The sequence below is a fragment of the Paroedura picta genome, chromosome 8, assembly GCF_049243985.1.
Source record: "Paroedura picta isolate Pp20150507F chromosome 8, Ppicta_v3.0, whole genome shotgun sequence".
In the NCBI taxonomy this organism is placed as follows: domain Eukaryota; kingdom Metazoa; phylum Chordata; class Lepidosauria; order Squamata; family Gekkonidae; genus Paroedura; species Paroedura picta.
This window is the reverse complement of record NC_135376.1, coordinates 161,998-185,315: the sequence shown is the minus strand read 5'-3', so window position 1 is coordinate 185,315 and position 23,318 is coordinate 161,998. Positions and strand designations below refer to the sequence as shown.

At 46.9% G+C, this 23,318-nt stretch overlaps 1 protein-coding gene across 10 annotated transcripts in view; it reads left to right on the top strand.

The window, feature by feature from the left end:
* The first annotated feature begins 384 nt into the window (after nt 1-384).
* The window catches only part of DLG1 (discs large MAGUK scaffold protein 1), a 103,682-nt gene continuing 80,748 nt past the window's right edge, over nt 385-23,318 (top strand). For 7 of the 10 annotated variants that reach the window (XM_077347931.1, XM_077347927.1, XM_077347926.1 and 4 more), the window contains exons 1-4: nt 386-684; nt 958-1,089; nt 2,783-2,949; nt 15,991-16,158. In XM_077347931.1, the coding sequence (XP_077204046.1) occupies nt 666-684; nt 958-1,089; nt 2,783-2,949; nt 15,991-16,158 (486 nt within the window). In that variant the 5' untranslated portion in view covers nt 386-665. Of the gene's footprint in view, nt 685-957; nt 1,090-2,782; nt 2,950-15,990; nt 16,159-23,318 lie in introns of all 10 variants that reach the window. The other 3 variants (XM_077347930.1, XM_077347929.1, XM_077347925.1) reach the window with 2 other exon arrangements.

Genomic DNA, 23,318 nt, shown 5'->3' with positions numbered 1-23,318 from the left:
CCCACCTATGGGTGCCCCCCCGCCCCCGCCCCCGGGGCTGGCCTCCTCTGTGCAGCGCTGCCTACGGGGGAGCAAGGCGGGCAGGCAGGCGGCTGCCGCTCGATCCTGCCTGGTCGTGGTTTCTTTGCTCCCGCCGCTGATCCGAGGGCCTCCCAGACCAGGGGAGAAGAAGCTGCTGGGGGGCAGCCGCAAAAAGTCAGCCAGTGGGGGGGGGGGAACACGATCCGAGGGGACGCCGGCGCGCCCCAGGGCCAAGGGAAGGAAGGGCCGACCCGCCTCCGAGGAGCTCCCCTGGGCCGGCCCTGCGCCGCTCCGCCCGCCCACCCGCCCGCCGGGGCGTGGCCGCTTCGCGATTGGCCGCCGGCTCCCCGGCCCCGCCCTCCCCGCGCCGCCATCTTGCCTGGAAAGTTTGGAATTTCCGAGGCGCCCCCGCCGAGGCGCGAGACTGAGGGAGAGAGAGAGAGAGAGAGAGCGAGCGGCGGAGGGAGGGGGCCCCCCCCTCTTCCCCTCAGAGATAATTGGAGCGGGGCAAGCGGGCGGCTGAGGAGAGAAGAGCGGCCTGGCTGGCTGAGGGAGCGACGACCTCTCCCCCCCCCCACCCGTCCCTGTCCCGTGCGGAGCTGAGGAGAGGAGAGCGCGCTCCTCCCCCCCGCCCCCCCCCCGCCATGCCCGTGCGGAAGCAAGGTGGGTCTGCCGGCTCGGCGGAACTTTCTCCGGGTGGGTGGGGGGGGGGTGCCGTCTCCTCCTCCTCCGTCGGGAGGCGCCACAGGTCGTGGCCCCGTCAGGAGCCCGGGAAGGGCAGGGCGCGCGGGGTGTGTGGCGGGGGGTCCGGGTCCGGGTCCCGGTCCGGCGGCGCTGAGCCTGGGGCCGGGCGCCCCTTCTCCTCTCCTCTCCCTCCCCCCTCCCCCCTCCCCCCTCCCCCTCCCCCCTCCCGGTCCCGTCCCGGTTGCCTTGCAGACGCGCGGCGCGCGCTGTGCCTGCTGGAGGACTACCGCGCCAAGCTGGGCCAGGGCGACGAGCGGCAGCTGCGGAGCTCGGTGGAGCGCGTCATCGGCATCTTCCAGAGCAGCCTCTTCCAGGCCCTCATCGGTAGGTGACCCGCCACGGCCACGGCCACGGCCAGGCCCCTCCCGCGGGGAACTCCTGGGGGAACTTTTCACGCCGGGCCACGCGAGCCACGGGAAAATGAGTCAGAACCAGGAGAAGGAAACAGAAACAGAATGGAACCTGGGAAACGCTGGCCGATGGGTGACCTCTGCCCCCATAGCCAAAGCCCTCCGGGTCTCCCTCTCCCCTCTCTCGCCTCGAAGGCCCCTGGAGCCCCCTGACAAGGGCAGAGCAAGCGGAATCCAGGCCAGCTGAGGTCAGGGCGGTCAGGGAGACGGATGTTTCAGTGCCACCTTTAGACCATGGGGTCACTTGGCCCCTTCCCTGGGGTCACCAGGTTGCCCACCATCGCAGCGGCGGCATTTGGAGGTGGGTGGAGCCATGGCAATGGCCACCTCAGTTGTTGTGCGCGTGCATGAGCTGCTGCCAAAGTTGCGGTCCCGGCAAAGAAAAGGTTGAGAACCGCTATTTTAGACCTCTGTGCACCTTGGAAATTCTGACACACTGAGGAGGGTGAGCACAACATGAAATGGATTCAACAGGAGGTGGCATTTCAGGCAGAAGCCATGTGTAAAAGTAACAAAGTGTATCTTAAAATGAACAGATTATTTTTAAATGTTTTCTTGCATATGTGCAGCTTACCTTCAGATGCACACTGAAGTTCTAGTAAAATCTAAGCTGTTGCTAAAAGGAGTACTTTAAAAACATCTGCACGGCCTATTGGCTCTTCAGTGGCCTTTCTGAAACCCTGCCGGGACAAAAGCCCTACCTTCTTTCTAAAAGCTCTCAGTGCCAGAAAAAGTGCTAGCATGGACACCTTTGTTGGAAGGATGAGGTCCACTGCTGTCAGATGAGACGGACTTTGTGTGTGCAGAAGAGGTGAAGCACTGGGTTGGGGTACTTGTGGACCTCCCCTTCCTGTTTGAAAAGTAGATTGGTGTGCCCTCTTGTCCCCTCTCTTCTGAGGCGTAGCCCATCTGGCCACGTTGAGCTAGGCTTTGGTAACTTCACAGCTTTCTTCCTGTGATTTGCTCTGCATCCCAAATCTGTCGTTGGTTCAAGGGCTAGAGGATGGGAACGTATCCCTCTACAAACTTGCTGCCAGTTTGTTTCCAAATTTATTTCAAGACTAGTATTCAAGCCCGCTGTATTCTGAATACAGCAGGCGCTAGGCAAGGGAGCCCCCGGCAGCCGGGCACAGGGCAGCTGGCGGGGGCTCGTCGGGCTGCGGCCTGACACGTCAGGCGGCGGGGCGGAAATCAGAGGGACCAAATGGCAGGCCGCCGGCAAAGGAGCAACTGTGAGCCGCGCTGTGCGCAGCTCGCAGTTGCTCTGGGGCGGAAATCGGCAGGCCCTCCGATGGTCTGTCCGGAGGAAGGGTCCAATCCGGACCCTTCCTCATCCCGCCCCTAAAGCCCTTACTCTTTTATTTATTTATTTATTTATTTTATTTAGGGCGGTGTTCAGATGGTGGCTATTAACTTTAAAGCCCTTCATGGTCCAAGTGTGTCCCCATGGACCAGTTGTGGTTTGTCCATCTGAGGCAGCTCATGTGGTGTCAGCTGGAGCCGGTGCCTTTTTGGTCATTCTTCCCACCCTATGGAAGGAGGGCTCTTTGGGACGCGCTGGCAGGCTTCTCTGTTTCCAATAAAAATGCCTTCTCTCTTGACACCAGATATTCAAGAATTTTATGAAGTGACTCTACTTGACAATCCCAAAAGTATTGATCACTCGAAGCAAATGGGATTTGTCCAGGCTGTGAACACCTGGGACTTCTCCAGCCTTCCAAGCACAACGGTGACATCTGACACTTTGCCGAGCAGTCTCAGTCCAACTACAGAGGTATGTGGGGGTGTGGCTGAAATGTGTGTTTTGCCTTCTGAATGAACAGTGAGACAGGATAGTTCTGCATAGTGCAGGGGGTTGAAGTAGATGATCCATGAAGTCCCTTCCCACTCTATGATTCTTGGATGGAGCATGGCAGCGTTGCATGCAATAATGTGCTTGGCTTCAAAGGATGGAAGAGAGTGATCACTGTTAGATATGAATGGGCAGTAGTTTTTTGTTGCCTGTTGGATTCAACATTCATGCCAACAGAAAGTTGCCCCTAGGGTCCAAAGCAGTTTCAAAAGAGGGAAACTTGATTAAAAGAAGCAAGTAGTCAGAAGGCGATTAGCAGAGAGAAAAGAGGCTAAATCCCACCAAGGTCTGAAAACTTTTTAAAACAAACATAAAGGTCCAGCTGGGCTGTATACTGCAAGTCAGGAGAGGTAGCACCAAATCTGAAAGGATGTCTTTGTGGTTAATCAGCCCAAGTCAGGAGAGCCCTTAAAGGCAAAAAGGATGCAGTCCAAAACCAGCAACTTGTCCCATTAAGTTGCATAGTAAGGACCGCAGGTTCTAGGAAAATCATAGAATCATAGAGTTGGAAGGGGCCATACAGGCCATCTAGTCCAACCCCCTGCTCTGTAAGTTGCCAATAAAATGAACTAAAAGAGAATTTCAGTAGACTGCAAAAACATCAAAGCATTCCTTTCAAATATATCAAGTATAGGAAACCAGCTGAGGTTTGGGGGAGTGGGTTACTGGATGGCCATAAGAATTTTTTTATGGGAGGTGAGAGGAAAGCTGAATGAAATCTTTGCATCTATCTTCACTGTGGAAAATGTAAGGCAAGTACCCCAACACTGAATATGCTGCAATTTTATTTTATTTTATTTGTTTTATTTTTAGATTTATATAATGCCACTCTCAAAGACTCGAGGCGGTTTACAGTAAAACAATAGAATCATAGAATCATAGAGTTGGAAGGGGCCACACAGGCCATTAGTCCAACCCCCTACTCAACGCAGGATTAGCCCAAAGCATCCTAAAGCATCCAAGAAAAGTGTGTATCCAACCTTTGTTTGAAGACTGCCAGTGAGGGGGAGCTCACCACCTGTTTAGTCAGCCTATTCCACTGCTGAATAAAAACAATACAACAATAGAACTCTTAAAAAGATCCCCTGACACATTAAAAGATGGCTGTACATTAGAGTTAATCCCCCTGTCCAGTTTGGGAACAGTGTCTGAAAAAATGAGTCAAATTGAGGTAATAGGAGGTGACATTTTAGAGATAGAATCTTAAACTGCTCCGTGGGAGCGGTATAAATAAAACAGTAAGGGCCCTGGCGGAGGGCCCTGTCCGGTATGAGGAAGGGTAGCCATTGGCCCCTTCCACCCGGAATGGCAAGCGGAGGGCCCAATCGGCAGGCGCAAAGTGCCTGCCGATTGGGCCCTCTGCTTGCCATTCCGGACCCAAGGGGCCAATCAGCCCCTTGGCACCGAGCCTCCCGCCCTGCCCCCCCCAAACTGCACGCCGCCATTACTGCGCTGACCGCCGCTCCAGCCAGCTGCCAGCCATGGGCGGCAGCGGGTGGAGGCGGCGACGGGAGGATGCTTGTAGTTTAAACCCCTCTCAACCTCCTTTTCTCCAGGCTGAACATTCCCAAGTCCCTCAACCTATTTTCATAGGGCTTGGTCCCTTGGCCCCAGATCATCTTCGTTGCTCTCCTCTGTACCCTTTCAATTTTATCTACGTCCTTCTTGAAGTGAGGCCTCCAGAACTACACACAGTAATTGCCAGTCCTCCCAATTTGGTGTCATCTGCAAACTTGATGAGTAGTCCTTCCACCTACTCATCTAGATCATTAATAAATATGTTAAAAAGTACCGGGCCAAGCCCCGAGCCCTGAGGTACCCCACTAATCACCTCTCTCCAGTCTGATGAAACACCATTGACAACAACTCTTTGAGTGCGGTTCTCTAACCAATTCGCTATCCACCTAACTATCTGAAAATCCAGATTGCAGTCCCTCAACTTATCCATCAGAACATCATGGGGAACCTTATCAAAAGCTTTACTAAAATCCAAGTAAATGACATCAACCGAATTTCCACGATTCAGCAAACCTGTTACTTGGTCACAAAAGGAAACCTGGTTGGTCTGACAGACTTGGAGTACTGTGTTCAGTTTTGGGCACCTCAGTTGAACAGGGAGGTAGACAAACTGGAGCATGTCCAGAGAAGGGCAACAAAGATGGCAAGGGGTTTGGAAACCAAGACATATGAAGAAAGGTTGGGGGAGCTTGGTCTGTTAAGCCTGGAGAGGAGAGGACTGAGAGGGGATCTGCTAACCATCTTCAGGTATTTAAAAGGCTCCCATAAGGAGGATGGAGTAGAATTGTTCTCTCTTGCCCCGGAGGGACAGACCAGAACCAATGGGATGAAATTAATTCAAAAGAAATGTCATCTAAACATCCAGAAGAAGTTCCTGACAGTAAGAGCTGTTTCTCAGTGGAGCAGGCTTTCTCTGGAGGTTGGGAGTGTCCTGCATGGTGCAGGGGGTTGGATTAGATGACCCATGAGGTCCCTTCCAACTCTATTATTCTAAGATTCTATGATTCTGGATGTGCGACTGGCCCGACTCACACAGAACAGCAGGCATGGACACATTGTTCATTTTCCATAGCAAGACAAACAGTGATTGGAAAGTTTCTTCGGCCACCATCACCTGTTGGGTCAAACTGTGCATTATCAAGGCCTGTGAGGTCCAGGGCAAGATTGCTCCAGCAAAGATCATGGCACACTCCACTTCCGCCGTAGCGTCGTCCACAGGCTTCTCCATCGGTGCACTGATGGTAGAAATCTGCCGTATGGCTACATGGTCTTTTTCTCCACCTTCATGAGACACTATCACAGAGACCAGTTGGTCTCTCTGGAGGCTGACTTTGGCTGTCGTGTCTTGCAACGCAACTCTAGAGTGAATGTGACATGCAGTCTCCCACCCCAGACACCGCTTGGGAACTGGTAACTACTTTGGATGACTTCGGCCACATTGTAGGAGAATGAAACATTGGACTCGCCTGAGGGTTTCTTCTGTCCAGTGGGGCGAAGTCATCCACATCCTGCCCAAGGGATAGAGTGTGCATTCACACACACACATTAAATAAACAAAAACAAATAACAGTCTGACATTATATGAAAATGCAGCGGGAGCTTTGGAACAACTGGGAGGTCAGGCTCCGGTCACCAGCTAAGTGGCTGCAAGAAATGTGCATTACAATTGCCCTACCTAGGCAAGCAGAGGCGTGACCTAACCACTCCAATGTTTCGTTTCACCTTTCTGTTTATATATTCTCTTTATATCATTGTTTTTGTCAGTTAAACTCCTAATTATCATTCTTCTATTTAGACAAATGCCACCCATGCTTTCTTCCAATTTATATTTTTTAAAGTGGCAGCTTGCTGTAGTTATTTGTGGTCAAGGAGAACACTGTGCATGTGTTCAGAGGTTTGGTTTCTTTGCGCGATTTTGGAGGGCAAACAGGTTCTGCATGGGTATTCGTCAAGCCCCATTAACATGACCCTCTGTGGGGGGGGTGGGGGGAAAGGATGCTCACCCTGCTGGGTCAGTCAGTCACTGCTAGTTTGGATTTTTGCATTTTTTTTAGGGGAAAGAAGCAGGAAGAATAATTCTTTTGAATTTCCTTCAAAGTGAATACAAACTACTGAGTACTTTCCCACTCCTTTTTAAAAGCTCTAATCCCTGAGCATGTAGAGCCTGCCATTTTTTTTAAAAAAATAAAAGGCTTTAAAAAAAGAGGGGGAGGGGAGGATTTATGCCTGAGAGACCTGTTGTGTATGTCTGGACAGGCAGGTTAGCAAAAATGCTAATGGACTGTTGAGAGGCATGACTGTATTTGCCAGGATATTATATTGAAATAATATTGATTTACAGTCTAGAATTTTCTGTGGTTCTGCTATGTTTGTGTGTGGCAGAAACCTTTTTGTGGCAGGATGGGGTTAGTCAGTTAGAGTTTTTTGTTTTTGAGCTCCCTCTCCCCCCAGTGTAAGGCCAAAGTAGCATGCATTGTCATCTTCCATTTTATCCTTACAGTGATCTGATCCAGTGAGGATAGGCTTGGAGTGTATGACTGGTTGAGTGTTAGAATCATAGGATCATAGAATTGGAAGAGTCATCTAGTTGAGGCCAGGGCAGCTCTCCCACAAATCCATCAGAGGATCCCCTCCAATATTGAGATCTCTAACATCGAGATCATTGTTAGATCTATTGTATTGGTGCCACCCTCTTCTGAATATTATTCTCCCCACCAGGCTGAACTTGGGGGGAACTCAGGTAACTAAGATCAGAATTGTGACCACTGCCGCTTATATGTTATATGTAACTTTTGTTGATGTTAATTGGGGTTTTTATGGGGATTTTATTGTGTTTCAACTATTTATGTTGTAAACCGCCCTGAGACCTATTTGGAGAAGGGCGGTCCAAAAATTAAATAATAATAATAATAATAATAATAATAATAATAATAATAATAATAATAATAATAATAATAATAATAATAATAATAATAATTTGATCCTCTGCAGAATTCACAACTATCTAACCATCCACGGTGACCCCAATTTGATGCCCAGATCCCCCCCCCCCCAAAAAAAAACAAACCTTGGACAGTCTTCTATGGAGGATATTCTCCCAACTCAAAAGTGGGGATCGGCATTTCCCTGGACATACAAAAGAGAGCCAAAAAAGCCAGAATTAATGGTTTTGTCAGATGGCTATCTAACCTCTGCTTAAAAACTTCCAGGGAAGGAGAGCTTACCACCTCCCGAGGAAGCCTGTGCCACTGAGGAACCGCTCTGTCAGGAACTTCTTCCGGATGTTTAGACAGAAAAGCATGTTCCACAGAAGAACTGCTCTAACCGTCAGGAGCTTCTGGATGTTTAGTTGAAAAATCTTTGTTCATTTCATCCCATTGGTTCTGGTCTGTCCTTCTGGGGCAACAGAAAACAAATCTGCTCCACCTTCTATGTTACGGGCCTTCAAGTACTTGAATATGGCTGTCATATCACCGCTTAGCCATCTTCTCTCCAGACTAGACAGATACAGCTGCTTCAACCTTTCCTCATAAGTCTTAGTCTCTAAACACCTTACCATTTTTGTTCCTGTCCTCTGGATGTGCTCCAGTTTGTCTACATCCTTCTTCAATTGTGGTGCCCAAAACTGAACACAGTATTCTAAATGAGGTTTAACCAGAGCAGAGTAAAGCAGTACCATCACCTCGCATGATCTGGACACTAAACTTCTTTTGATACAGCCCCAGATTCCACTTGTCTTTTTAGATACTGAGTCACGCTGCTGACATATTCAGTGTACAGTCTACTGAACCCTAGATCTTTTACTGCCAAGACAGGTCTCCCCCATCCTATAATGATGCATTTGATTTTTTCTCCCTAAATGCAGAAGAAGAAGAAGACGAAGAAGAAGAGTTGGTTCTTCTACGCTGCTTTTCTCTACCCGAAGTAGGCTCAAAGCAGCTTACAGTTGCCTTCTCTTTCCTCTCCCCACAACAGACACCCTGTGAGGTGGGTGAGGTTGAGAGAGCCCTGATATCACTGCTTGGTCATAACAGTTTTATCAGTGCCGTGGCGAGCCCAAGGTCCCCCAGCTGGTTGCATATGGGAGAGTGCAGTATTGAACCTGGCGTGCCAGATTAGAAGTCCGCACTCCTAACCACTACACCGAACTGGCTCTCAGAACTTTTCATTTATCACTATTGATGACACCATTCATTTTATTTATTTCAGTCCAGTTTTCTAGCCTGTCAAGATCATCTTGTACTCCGATTCTGTCTTCTGCTATGTTTGCTACCCCTCCCAATTTAGTATCACTGCAAATTTAATAAGCACCCCTTCTATTCCTTCATCCAAATCATATATGAATATATGTTGAACAACATAGGACCCAGGACAGATCTCTGAGGCACTCCACTTGTTCCTCCTCCCTAAGAAGATGATGAACCACTAACAAGCACCCCTTGGGTATGATCTTTGAACCAGTTACCGATCCACTGAAAAATAAAGGATCCATACTACATTTTACCAACTTGTCAACAAGAATATCATGTGAAACTTTATCAAAATCTTTATGGAAATCATGATAAAATATATCCAGAGCATTCCCCTGATCTAGCAAGGTAGTAACTTTCTCAAAAAAACAGGTGTCAGTCTGACATGATTTGTTCTTAAAAACACATCCTTCCGAGGTCGGTAAAATGAGTACCCAGCTTGCTTGCTGGGGGGTAAATGGTAATGACTGGGGAAGGCACTGGCAAACCACCCCGTATTGAGTCTGCCATGAAAACGCTGGAGGGCGTCACCCCAAGGGTCAGACATACCCGGTGCTTGCACAGGGGATACCTTTACCTTTACCTTTAGTCTTCTGGCACTTCACCTGTTCTCCAAAAATTGTCAGAAATTCATTCATGGAAGAGCAGGGAATTGAACCTGGATCTCCTCAATCCTTGCCCAGCTCCTGTACTGCACTGTGTAGGCTTGGTTAATAGTAGGGGTTTTCCCGCTGTGCAGCCTTCATATTTAAGAGGGAAGTGTATTGCCTGGTAGCAGGATGGGATTATTCTTGGCTGGATTTCCTACTTCAGGGAGGGAAGTGGCTCTGATGACTCAGGGTTTCCCTCTCTGCTCACAGTGGCTGACCAAGGGAGTTCCGACTGAACAATCTTGCCGATCTTTAAGATGCCACTGGCCTAGAATTTTCTACTGCTACAGCTAACACAGCTGCTCATCTCAGCTCCAATTCTATGAAATATCTAGATGTTACTTGGAAGGAGGCAACTTTGGACAGTTCTACTCAGGCGACAGAATGTGATTAGAATGTGATTAAAAGAAGCCTTTGTGGGCTGATGTGCATGTCACACCTATTAAATGCTGGATGGTTGAGGCCGGACATGGTTGCCTTGCAGTTCCATGTGGGGCAGAATGCAGGTGGGCCAATGTGTGCAGGTGAGACACATCAGGTAAAATTGGGACAATCAGGATGACATAGGTATTTTTGATATGAATTCCCATGAAACATGCACAATTTTACATGTAATGTATGCTACAATTAGCAGAGAAACATACACAGTGTTACGTGTAATGCGTACTACAATTAGCAGCCTTCGGCTCCTGTTCTGTGCCTCTTCATTGTGCTTGTGCTGCAGAGGCTTTCAGAAGGAGCTGGATGGTGCCCACGGAGGTTTACAGGCTGCTAGGACTGGATGGCACCTGCTGAAGAAGTGTAAAGCCAGGTAAATTAATAATTTGGGTGATAATGAAAAGTGTAATTTCTTATCCAGAGCTTCTCCAAACCGTTCACCTGTTACCAGATAAGTTTACCTTTTTTTCCAGGCATCCCATTGATGCTGTTGATACTTAATGTGCGTCCTTGATTACTTTAAAAAAATCATATGTTTATTTTTGTTATTTGTTAACTTGCTTATAATGTTCTAACTTTGCTAGTGGGCCATTTAATGACTTTTTCTGGCTGTTGTGCCATTGGTCTTGGATCTTAAGGCATAAGCATTTGAATTTTTATCTCCGTGCTTTGTTTGAGGTTGAACATAGCGCAATACACTGTCCTTTTGTGAGATGTACCAAGTAGATGTAGGGCAGGAGCTCAGCTTTCACAGTAATGGAGAAGAATTTGAAACAGCCAGGCAGAGGGCTGCTTTTAGAAGAATGAAAATCCAATCCTGCGGCTTGGAGGTCTGATGTTCCATCATCATGGAGAGCAGATTGCTCATCTGTAGCCTAAAGGGAGCATGTGACGGCATTGGGGAGGGGAGCCTGAGTCGTGTGTGACCCATATTCCTCCTCCCAGGTCCATCACCTCTATGTCTGCTCCCTTCTCTGCCTTACGTGTGGAGGGAGGAAAGTCCCCTGCTCCATCTTCCTCCTTCATTCCAAGGCACAAGGTGAGAACACTGGGGTCCCTTCTGGAACTTTTGAGGCTGAGGGCTCAGTTCAAGCTCTCCATGTGCCCTGCAGCTCCTTTCCCTCAGGTTCCCCAGTGCTCGTTTCCAAGGCAGAATATGTCCTGCGCTCTGCTGCAGACGCAGGAAGTAGAACCATGGAATCATAGAGTTGGAAGGGACCTCTAACACTTTGCAGAATGCAGGAAGCTCACAACTACTGCCCACTGCAATGATCCCAAATTCCATGGCCAGATGATCCCCCCCCCCCCCAAACCGGCTAGGAGAAAATTTACCTTCTGATCCCAAAGTGGTGATGCCTTGCTGTGTAGCCTCAGAGGCAGGTTCCCAGAAGGTTGTATGATCTCTGCTCATGAAGGATTTGGGGGGGGATACTCTTGGACTAACAGACTCAAAAGGGACTCTTGAACTGTGTGTCTTGAAGAAGGGACCCACGAGGAAGCTCCTTGTCCAAATACAGCTGCAGCCTCAACCACAGGACTGCTCAGGTTCTTACTTTGGGGCAGCATTGTTTGAGCACTGTCTCACCCTGCTTCCTCCCCCCCATCACTGTTCAGGTTGTGTCATCTGCCATCAGTGAGGCCAGAAATAAGATATCAATGTGTTTGTCGTTCAGTATTCAATATGTGCCCCATCGACTCCCACGTTAGAAGTAATTAATCAATTTTGGAACTGAAGGAATAATTTTGAATACTGGGTAGCACCTCTCCCATCATCTTTTTGGAAGACAGGAAGTAGCTGCAGTCTTTGTTTCCACCCCTTCTGGTGCCCTTCACCCTCAGTTCTTAGGAGGATTTCTCTAAATTGGGTGAGTGTGCAGCCATGTAACAGCTTATATTAAATTCATTGGTGATAAGCATCTGGTGATACACACTGGAACAAAAAAATCTTAAGCATATTTGATAGGAGAGCAATTTTTGAGTCCAGTAGTACCTTTAAGACCAACAAAGTTTTATTCAAAGTACGAGCTTTTGTGCCCACACACACGTTGTACAGTGGAGATTGTAACTGAAGAATATGCAGAAGGCATTGCATATCATAGAGGTATAATGTAGAAAGAATGCAAAAGAAAAGAAAGGCCCATCTGCCCAGACAGCAGAATTTAAGAACAGGCCTGGGTAACACAGGAGGAGATGTCTTGGAGGCATTCTGTGACTACGATGAGCCTGAAGCCTCAAGGGAGACTAGACTTAAACATGGCGGGGAGGCTGGAGCGACTACAAGGCCAGCCAAGCAGCAGTACAGCAATAGGCTGCGCAGCCCAGTGGAAGAGTGCTATGTTGCCTCTAGGGTGGAAATGCAACCACAGAAGGAAGGGGGCGATCAGTCTGGCAAGGGAGCCAAAGTAACCACGGACATCTCCACCAAATTATTCCAAGCTGAGTACCTCCTGCACTTGTGACATAAGGCCATAGTCACCTCAAAGTACAAGAAGGTGTTGCTTAGAGAAGCCAAGACCAATTGCTTGTACACATCCGGAAACGAGAGGTTCAGAATGCCCTTTCCCTGACAACCTTGATGATGCCATCAAAGTGGAATAGATACTTATCTTCGTTGTGTCTCTACATTCCCTGATGGGATCTGCAGTTCATGGAGCCTGCCACGGAGAGTACCTAGCTACTAAGGAAAGAATAATTCCAAGGAGTGCTATCCCCCTTCCATCTCAGGGAGTGAGGAGACTTTTCCCACTCAAAAGTCACGTGATCTGGGAGGGACAAGCACTCCTCCCTCTTCTGCATTTTATTCTTCGCCTCATGGGTGATTTCTATTTCCCAGATGTGTGCTGGGAAACAAACTCTGCAAAGTGTCCTCAGTCATGCAACTTTTTGACCTGCCTGGCTGACAATTTCATCTATGAGGTTCAGACATAATACTGACCAACAGGCAAGAGTTGGTGGATGGGGTGAAGGAGGTGGGGACCCTATGGGGAAGTGACCATGTCCTCATATAATTCCTTTTGAGATGGGCGGGGCAAGGAAGCTTGTAGCCAGATGCAGATGTTGGATTTTCGTAGGGCAAACTTTAATAAACTCAGAGACATGATGAGTGTCATACCATGCATGAGAATGCTGGAAGGGAAGGGAGCATGTGAAGGGTGGGCGCTACTCAAACAAGAGCTATTGCATGCTCAATCAATGACTATCCCAGAAAGACGAAAACACTGCAGGAGCTCTAAGAAGCCTATTTGGATGAACAGAGAACTTCAAGAGGAACCAAGAAAAAAAAGGGAAAAGTTCAGGAAATGGAGGGAAGGACAGAGCTCTAAAGAAGAGTACCTACAGGTTACTAGGCACTGTAGATCAATTATCACAAAGGCAAAGCTGAGAGTGAGCTAAGATTGGCCAGGGAAGCCCATTGTAACAAGAAAAGATTTTTCAGTTATGTGAGGAGCAAACGTAAAGTAAAGGAGGCAATAGGTTCACTGTTGGGTGCAGATGGACAAACTCTTAACAGAGGATGCAGAGAAAGCAGAAGGCTCAGCGCCTATTTTACATCTGTTTTTTCCAACAGGTCAAAGGGTTTAGGCACATCTAGAGATGGTAGTAGCCAAAGGATAGTGCAGGGGTAGTCAAACTGCGGCCCTCCAGATGTCCATGGACTACAATTCCCAGGAGCCCCTGCCAGCGTTCGCATGTTTTCTTGTCCCTTCGTTCGCTGGCAGGGGCTCCTGGGAATTGTAGTCCATGGACATCTGGAGGGCCGCAGTTTGACTACCCCTGGGATAGTGTCTGGGTGGCAGGTTAACATGGACAGAGAGGTTATTGAGAGGCATTTAGCTGCACTGAATGAGTTCATATCCCCTGGGCCGGATGAAATGCACCCAAGAGTGCTTAAAGAACGTTCCGGTGAACTTGCACAACCCTTGTCCATCATCTTCGGGACCTCTTTAAGGATTGGAGATGTCCCGGAGGACTGGCAGAGAGCAAACGTTATTCTAATCTTCAAAAAAGGGAGGAAAGACGACCTGGGAAACTACAGACCAGTGAGTCTGACCTCTGTTGTGGGTAAGATAATGGAGCAGATATTAAAGGGAGCGATCTGCAAACATCTGGAGGACAATTTGGTGATCCAAGGAAGTCAGCATGGATTTGTCTCCAACAGGTCCTGTCAGACCAACCTGGTTTCCTTTTTTGACCAAGTAACAAGTTTGCTGGATTGTGGAAATTCGGTTGATGTCGTTTACTTGGATTTTAGTAAAGCTTTTGATAAGGTTCCCCATGATGTTCTAATGGATAAATTGAATGATGTTCTGATGGATAAATTGAATGAGTGCAATCTGGATTTTCAGATAGGTGGATAGGGAATTGGTTAGAGAACCGCACTCAAAGAGTTCTTGCCAATGGTGTTTCATCAGACTGGAAGGAGGTGAGTAGTGGGGTACCTCAGCTCTTGGTGCTCGGTCCAGTACTTTTTAACATATTTATGATCTAGATGAGGTAACACTGTGTGTGAACGAGACCTTCGGGTATTTGTGGATTGTAAACTAAACATGAGCAGGCACTGTGATGCAGCGGTAAAAAAGGTGAATGTCATTTTGGGCTGTATCAACAGGGGCATCACATCAAAATCACAAGATGTCATAGTCTCATTGTATATGGCACTGGTCACAACACACCTGGAGTACTGTGTGCAGTTCTGGAGGCCTCACTTCAAGAAGGACGTAGATAAAATTGAAAGTGTACAGAGGAGAGCGACGAGGATGATCTGGGGTCAAGGGACCAAGCCCTATGAAGATAGGTTGAGGGACTTGGGAATGTTCAGCCTGGAGAAAAGGAGGTTGAGAGGGGACATGATAGCCCTCTTTAAGTATTTGAAAGGTTGTCACTTGGAGGAGGGCAGGATGCTGTTTCTGTTGGCTGCAGAGGAGAGGACACGCAGTAATGGGTTTAAACTTCAAGTACAACGATATAGGCTAGATATCAGGAAAATATTTTTCACAGTCAGAGTAGTTCAGCAGTGGAATAGGCTGCCTAAGGAGGTGGTGAGCTCCCCCTCACTGGAAGTCTTCAAGCAAAGGTTGGATACACACTTTTCTTGGATGCTTTAGGATGCTTTGGGCTGATCCTGCATTGAGCAGGGGGTTGGAGTAGATGGCCTGTATAGCCCCTTCCAACTCTATGATTCTATGATCTGGACACTATGTTCTGTTTGATACAGCCCCAAATCCCATTTGCCTACTTAGCCACCAAGTCATACTGTTGACCCATGTTCAATATATGGTCTTCTAATGCTCCTAGATTCTTTTAGCACATGCTACTGCCAAGACAATTTTCCCTCATCCTATGTTGGTGTAATTGCTTTTTCCTACCTAAATGCAGAACTTTACATTTGTCCCTATTGAACTTCATTTTATTCAGTTTAGCCCACTTCTCGAGCCTGTCAAGATCATCCTGTATTCTGTTTCTGTCTTTGGTTGTGTTTGCTACCCTTCCCAGTATAGTATCGTCTGAACATTTAATAAGTATCCCCTCTGATCCCTCATCCAAATCATTAATAAATATGTTGAACAACACAGGTCCCAGGACACATCCTTGGGGAATTCCACTTGTCACTCTTCTCCAAGAGGATGCTGAACCATTAACAATTACACTCTAGTTACGATCTGTCAGGTTAATACTGGAAGGTAGGCTGATTGTCACACAAAGTCAATGGGTACAGCAGTGGTATTCCGACACGATCCATGGTTACTCTCTTCTATACTATCTAATGATACCAGAGGGACAGTAGAGGACCTCCCCTTCGAAGGCTCCGAGATTGATGACATTTTAGAGAAGGTGAATACTGCTAATATGCTAGGAATGACATCAAGTTCTTCCCAACTCCTATCAGAACAATTACTGGTGGTTCCAAAAAAGGTGATCTAATCCCAGGCAATACAGATATACTGATCAACACTTGGATACACACTTTTCTTGGATGCTTTAGGATGCTTAGGGCTGATCCTGCGTTGAGCAGAGGGTTGGACTAGATGGCCTGTATGGCCCCTTCCAACTCTATGATTCTATGATTCTAGGTCGGTTTTGTAAGCTTTCTCTGTGAATTTTTACAGAAATATCCCTCCCAGGATGAGGATACTCCTTCTTTGTTGGAACCCAGTTGTCATCAGGTTTCTGGCGAGGTGACCGTCCCAGAGCTTGTTCACGTGTCTGAGAAGAGCCTTTCTCAAGTGGAGAATGTACATGGATTTGTTTCTCACTCTCATATTTCACCAGTCAAGGTAAGAAGATATTGGTTGCTGTAGTACCATTTTGCATCTGAAAATAACATTTGAGCATAAAAAGCTGCACGTTTTCCTCTATCCATAAACATTTCAGGTGATTACAAAATAACGGCTGTTTTTCCTTCTGATCTGTAGGCCATAATCGGTTGAATCCCATAGGAAAGATCCACATGTACAAGTGGAGGGCTGCCCCCCCCCCCTGCAGCAGCCCACAATCTCCCTCCTCATGCTTCTTGGGTGTGGGGTGGATGGGGAATCATCATCACCTGGGAAAGTATTTTAGGGGGAGTGGTTTGGGCTGGTTTTGGAGAGAAGAGACAGGGGCGTTGAGTGCCCACACCAGGAGTTCAGATTGGATCCAATCTGAAATCACAAAGTTTTCAGTAATTTATTTCCTAACACCTTTGTGAAACAAGAGTTAATTGATTAATGCAGATTTAGAAATCTAGAGTGTCTGTCAAGCAATATGGTTCCCCTCTCTACTTTCTGGGAAATGAAGCTGTCGGCAAGACAAGTTAAGAATTTAACGGAGTTTGCATTTTTAGTAAGTTGGTCTTCCAACAGATATCTGGGTAATTGAAGTCACCCATGACCACTCCCCCTTTTTTGATTCTATGTTTCTATAAAGCAACAAATTTAAACTGCAGGTCAGGATCTATGTATCAAGGAGTTTCAAAGGAAAGGAGAGATAGTCCAGTTCTCTATGAATTCCTCCAAAATGCTGCCCATGACCACATCCTGTGGCAGCCAGCTTCACAGATTAACTATAAGCTGTGTAAAATTGTCTGTCCTGAATCTCTTACTCTTCATCTTTACTTGATGACCCTGGATTCTAGTGTTCTGGAAGAGGCCCTGTGTACCGCCTGCCACAGAGCATGCATCATCATCTTCTCTGTTATCATCATACCACATAAAATCCTTACCGTGCTACCTGACAATGTACCAGGCCTCTGGCCAGTGTTGAAGACCCCCCTGCAAGAATGTGCTGCTGCACTCCCTGACCTCCCCTCTGTCTTTGCTGCTGAGTGCTCATGGAAAAGTCCCCCGCCCCTTCCATGAAGGCACTGTCACACTCTCCAACCCACCTACGCCCTCTGTGTCCCCCCCAAAAAAAATTTTCATGGAGCTGTCCACTAGCAGCCCAAGGTCCCTTTCTTGACCTGTGTCTTCCAAGTTTGGCTTGATTTGGGAACCCACTTATTTGTCTCTTGGCAGTCTCTGAAACATTTCAAGTGATGGCTGTGGGACGGCTGCACAAAGGAAGCATGAAGGGGCTGTAGTCATCTGTGAAATAAGACATCCTTGTTATATAATAGGAAGCAGAGGAGTTAATGGGTTGGCCCCCTTAACAGAAGAGCTGTGTCAGAGTGCTCCTCATAATTAGTGAGTCTGAGGAGGAAGCTGGGACATGAAACAGATGGAAATTGGCTTAATCCAGATGAACTAATACATCCAGAGAGGGATTAGTCAGCATCTGTCCAGGCAAAACTGCTTGGTTGTTGGAACACTTGGTGTGGAGGGTCGCTTGCTTTGGGGTTCGAGGAAATATTTGGAGAAACTTTGGAATTGGATGAAGCCACCATGTTCGTTTCAGTGTGGCATGCTCAAAAGACGAGTAGAAGGTTCCTGAAGAGTGCACGGAAGTCCAGGCACTTCAATCTTCATCTGATGGTAGGTAGACTTGAATGCTTGGGAGTTGGCCAGGCTTCAGGATGTTTCTGGATGTGGTGCAGGTGCCACATTTTCCAGTTTGTATTATATGGTATATGTGGCACCAACCACATGCAGCCCATCAGAATGTGCTTGGGGGGTTGGGAGCTGTGGGTTGATAATGGTTAGTGTTTGTGCCATGAAGAGAGCAGGACACCACAATCTCTACTCCCACTGCAGGTGATCCTTTCATTCTGTTTTTCTTTGTCTTTAATTTTTAGAAGGTTTTGTGTTCTCTTGTAGTACCTTTCTTTCCTTATGCTCTCCTTCCTCTATTTTGGCACTTTCATCTTTTCACCAGGTTGAGTTCGTGTGCCTTCTCTTCCTATTGTGCTTATAGAGATGGTAGAAATGCTGATAGGGGTTTCAGTATGGAAAAAGCCTCAGTAAGTGGTGTGGAATATTCCATTCAAGCAGACATGGTTAAGCCAAAGATTTTTGTGCCCCCCCTCCCCACACCCCCTTTTAGTGCTCTTTCTCCCTGTCTTGATGATGGAACTGTGAGTGCTATGGAGAAAAGGGAGAAGTGACCTGCTTCAGGGAGGGAGTACTTTACAGGAGATTCAGTTTCTCATTGGCATGTTTATTTTTGAAGGTCAGGTCCAGTAATGTCAAACATCTGTCCAGTCTCAAACTGTGATTTCCTCTGAACTTAGGCAATAGTTGCCGGGAGGGTTTTTTCTTAGAGTTGTTTCCTGTTGTCTTGGATGTGCTGAAAAGGGATCAGATTGGTGCTCCCTCTTAGCAGCTCTCCAGTCATTTGGACTGTTTGTCAAAACGCTCCACATGCCAGCAATTCCTTAATGGTTAAAGCAGGGGTCCCCAATCTTTTGGCACATGGGGGCCACATTAGCAGGCCCAATGCTGGAAGAGGGCCACATCTATACCAAAATGTAACAAAATTGGACATCAGCTGTGAGGCCTTTGCAAGTTACTTTGCAGATAAAATCTCGTCACTCTGCCACGACCTTCCTCCAACTTTAGACATAGAAAGTGAACTAGAGGCCCCTTGGCTGTCTTTGGAGAGTACATTAACTTCAAATGACTCACGCTGACTGGAGGGGACAAGATGCTAAAGACAGTGAAACTAACCACTTGCCCTCTAGATCCATGTCCATCATGGCAATTAAAAACATCTGATATAAGAGTACTGGCCCCCCTTTAGGAGATAATCAACCTCTCCCTTTCAACAGGAGAATTCCCGGAGGGGCTAAAAGAGGCAGTGGTTCGCCCGCTACTTTAGAAACTCATATCTGGACCCACGACAGCCTTCCAACTACTGACCCGTCTCGCATTTAGTGTTTCTGGGGAAGATGCTTGAAAAGGCTGTCGCGGACCAACTAGCAGCATACTTGGAAGAAGCTTCGGTCCTAGACCCATCTCAGTCAGGTTTCTGGCATGGTCATTGGGTAGAGACAGTGCTAGTCGCCCTGGTGGATGACCTCTGTCACCAGTAGGACCAGGGCAGGTCAGAGCTCCTTATATTACTAGACCTTTCAGCATTGTTCGACACAGTCGACCATGAGCTTCTAGCTCACCACCTCGCTGATGCCAGGATCAGAGGGACTGCCCTTCAGTGACTGATCTCTTTCCTCTGGGATCATGGACAGAGGGTAGCACCAGGAGAGCGCTCATCAAGCCACCACCAACTTGCTTGTGGAGCTTTCCTGTACCCTGCAATCTTAGATTCAATGTGTTCTGATGCTCTGTGATATCTGTTAAGAAAGCCAAATTAAAAATCCATTCAGGATCAGAAAGTGATTTTTGACCTTTTCCTTAATAAAAACATCAGTTTTATGATGAAGACTGAAAAAATCTTTGAGGACTTTGCCTCTGATAAGCAACCTGACTTCTGCATGGTACAATACCTCCCCATATTCTGCATCTATCTCTGAGAGAAAATTCTGGAACTGTTGATGAACAAGGCTATGATGCCTGATGTAAATTCTGCTAGATACAACAATATGTATCACGCTTTCCCACTGAAGGATCTTACTGCACAAGGCTTGCTGTTGGATGATGCAGTGAACCCTGACCCTGAATGGGTTTAGTAAAGCTTTTGACAAGGTTCCCCATGATGTTCTGATGGATAAATTGAAGGACTGCAATCTGGATTTTCAGATAGTCAGGTGGATAGGGAATTGGTTAGAGAACCGCACTCAAAGAGTTGTTGTCAATGGTGTTTCATCAGACTGGAGAGAGGTGAGTAGCGGGGTACCTCAGGGCTCGGTGCTTGGCCCGGTACTTTTTAACATATTTATTAATGATCTAGATGAAGGGGTGGAGGGACTACTCATCAAGTTTGCAGATGACACCAAATTGGGAGGACTGGCAAATACTCCAGAAGATAGAGACAGAGTTCAACGAGATCTGAACACAATGGAAAAATGGGCAAATGAGAACAAGATGCATTTTAATAAAGATAAGTGTAAAGTTCTGCATCTGGGTCAGAAAAATGAAAAGCATGCCTACTGGATGGGGGATACGCTTCTAGGTAACACTGTGTGTGAACGAGACCTTGGGGTACTTGTGGATTGTAAACTAAACATGAGCAGGCAGTGTGATGCAGCGGTAAAAAAGGCAAATGCCATTTTGGGGTGTATCAACAGAGGCATCACATCAAAATCACAAGATGTCATAGTCCCATTGTATACGGCACTGGTCAGACCACACTTGGAGTACTGTGTGCAGTTCTGGAGGCCTCACTTCAAGAAGGACGTAGATAAAATTGAAAGGGTACAGAGGAGAGCGACGAGGATGATCTGGGGCCAAGGGACCAAGCCCTATGAAGATAGGTTGAGGGACTTGGGAATGTTCAGCCTGGAGAAAAGGAGGTTGAGAGGGGACATGATAGCCCTCTTTAAGTATTTGAAAGGTTGTCACTTGGAGGAGGGCAGGATGCTTTTTCTGTTGGCTGCAGAGGAGAGGACACGCAGTAATGGGTTTAAACTTCAAGTACAACGATATAGGCTAGATATCAGGAAAAAGTTTTTCACAGTCAGAGTAGTTCAGCAGTGGAATAGGCTGCCTAAGGAGGTGGTGAGCTCCCCCTCACTGGCAGTCTTCAAGCAAAGGTTGGATACACACTTTTCTTGGATGCTTTAGGATGCTTAGGGCTAATCCTGCGTTGAGCAGGGGGTTGGACGAGATGGCCTGTATGGCCCCTTCCAACTCTATGATTCTATGATTCTATGAAATTGTATGGGAAGTGTACCATTTAATTTCAATATCTCTTCATTGATTTTTGCAACTATGCCAGTTTTAATTCCCATCATATTTCTTGCACCATCCGTTCTGATGCTTTTCAATTTATCTCAACTCAGACCAAGATTTTCCACTGATTTACACACCTTCAATAATATGTTTTCCACAGTTTTGTTGCCTTTCAATTCTGCAGTGTACACAACTCTTCTGTAATTCTAAAATTGGAATCTATCCCCCTGATAAAAATTAGTAGTTGAGCAGTGTCTGTAATGTCATTGCTCTCATCTAATGCCAAAGGAAAATAAATCAAAACTTTTGCCTTGACAACCAGTGACATATGCAGCTCTTCTCCTCCCGCGCATGCGCATTTTCACCACCATGGGCGCTAACGCACATGCACGGCACCCGGGCCACTGGCTCTTCACCACCCCTGGAGGCAGTCCTCAACCTTAAAAAGGTTGGGGACCGCTACTTTAGGATGCTTTGGGCTGATCCTACGTTGAGCAGGGGGTTGGACTAGATGGCCTGTATGGCCCCTTCCAACTCTATGATTCTGTACTCCCCCACATGCAGCCAGCTGGGTGACCTTGGTCTCACCACAGCACTGATAAAACTGTTCTGACCAAGCAATGATATCAGGGCTCTCTCAGCCTCACCCACCTCACAGGATGTCTGTTGTGGGGAGAGGAAAGGAAAGGCAATTGGAAAGCCCCTTTGAGACTCCTTCATGTAGAGAAAAGCGGCATATAAGAATAAAGTGACCAGATTCTAACATTGGTAAAGCAGGACACCATTGGCCGGCGGGGGGGGGGGGGGTTCTTGTTTAAAAATTTGGTCTGTATGAAGGAACAAAAAGTTTCATAGAATCCATAGGTTCAAGCAAAGGTTGGATGCACACTTTTCTTGGATGCTTTAGGATGCTTAGGGCTGATCCTGCATTGAGCAGGGGGTTGGACTAGATGGCCTGTATGGCCCCTTCCAACTCTATGATTCTATGATTCTATGAAAAATAGTATTGTAATAAATATATTTTTAATTACAACATAAGTACAATTTGTCAGGTGCCCCCAGATGTCCCTTGAAAAGTGGGACAATCTGGTCACCCCATATAAGAACCAACTCTTCTTCAGTAATATCAGGGCTCTCTCAGCCTGACCTCCCTCGCAGGGTGTCTGTTGTGGGGAGAGGGAAGGGAAGGCGATTGGATGCCGCTTTGAGCCTCCTTCAGGTACAGAAAAGTGGCATATAAGAACCAACTCTTCTTCTTCTAGTTCACTTACACCTCTCCTTGATATATTGAGTAGCTCTTGTAACAGGATTCAAAGTGCCTTTTAATTTTGTCCTCCTTTAATACTGAGGCAGTTTCAAGACATATCAGGCAAACTGCTTTATTCTTGTTTAAAACAAAGAAGTACTCAGTAGGCACGTTGTCATTAAAGACCTAACTCCTTCCCTTTCCTATTAAATCCACTCTAGCTGCTATTTGCTGCACATTTTCAATTTGACCAAGGCAAAGAAGAGAAGAGACCCATGCACCCCCCCCATCCACTATAGTTCCCAGAAGCACTGGGCTATATACACAGGCTAGGAACAATCTGGTCTACCGGATGGTAGAGTTGCAGTCCTAAGTACATTGAATACTGTGATATTTATTCCTTAATAAACACAGTCCCTTGAAGTTTAAATATACACCTCCAGCATACACTTCCCAAGTCAGCCACAGAGAAAATCCCTTAACAGAAACCACTCTCTAGCAGGCTATAAAAACACCCACTCATCCACAAATACTGTCCACATTCTCTCATACACAGCAGCCTCAGTTAGATGTGGCAAAAAAGGAAAGAAGAAAACACCCTCACCTTGCTAGCAACTCTCCATGTCCTCTTGGCCTTCTCCCCATCTGTGTATCATTTTTTCTGGCCATTTTATCTCTGCCATTTGCAAACTGTTGTCAGATATGAAACTTAGAGGAATTCTCTTTAATATGATATAGAAGTAGATCAAGATCTTGGAAAATGTAGAACTTATCTTTACATGAAATTCTTCAAATTTAACCACCCAGCTCAGGGTGCAAACAGAATGGCTCCATTTTGCACTTTTCATATAGATCAGCATGGTGCCTACCAGACACTTTTTTGGTGTTCACCAAGAATATTTGCAGGTGCGAGGGGCTGCTTTCTTCCTGTCAGAGTTCTCTGTCAGAGTCTCTCCACCCAACCGTGAGCCTGTTACCTCATTTGCCT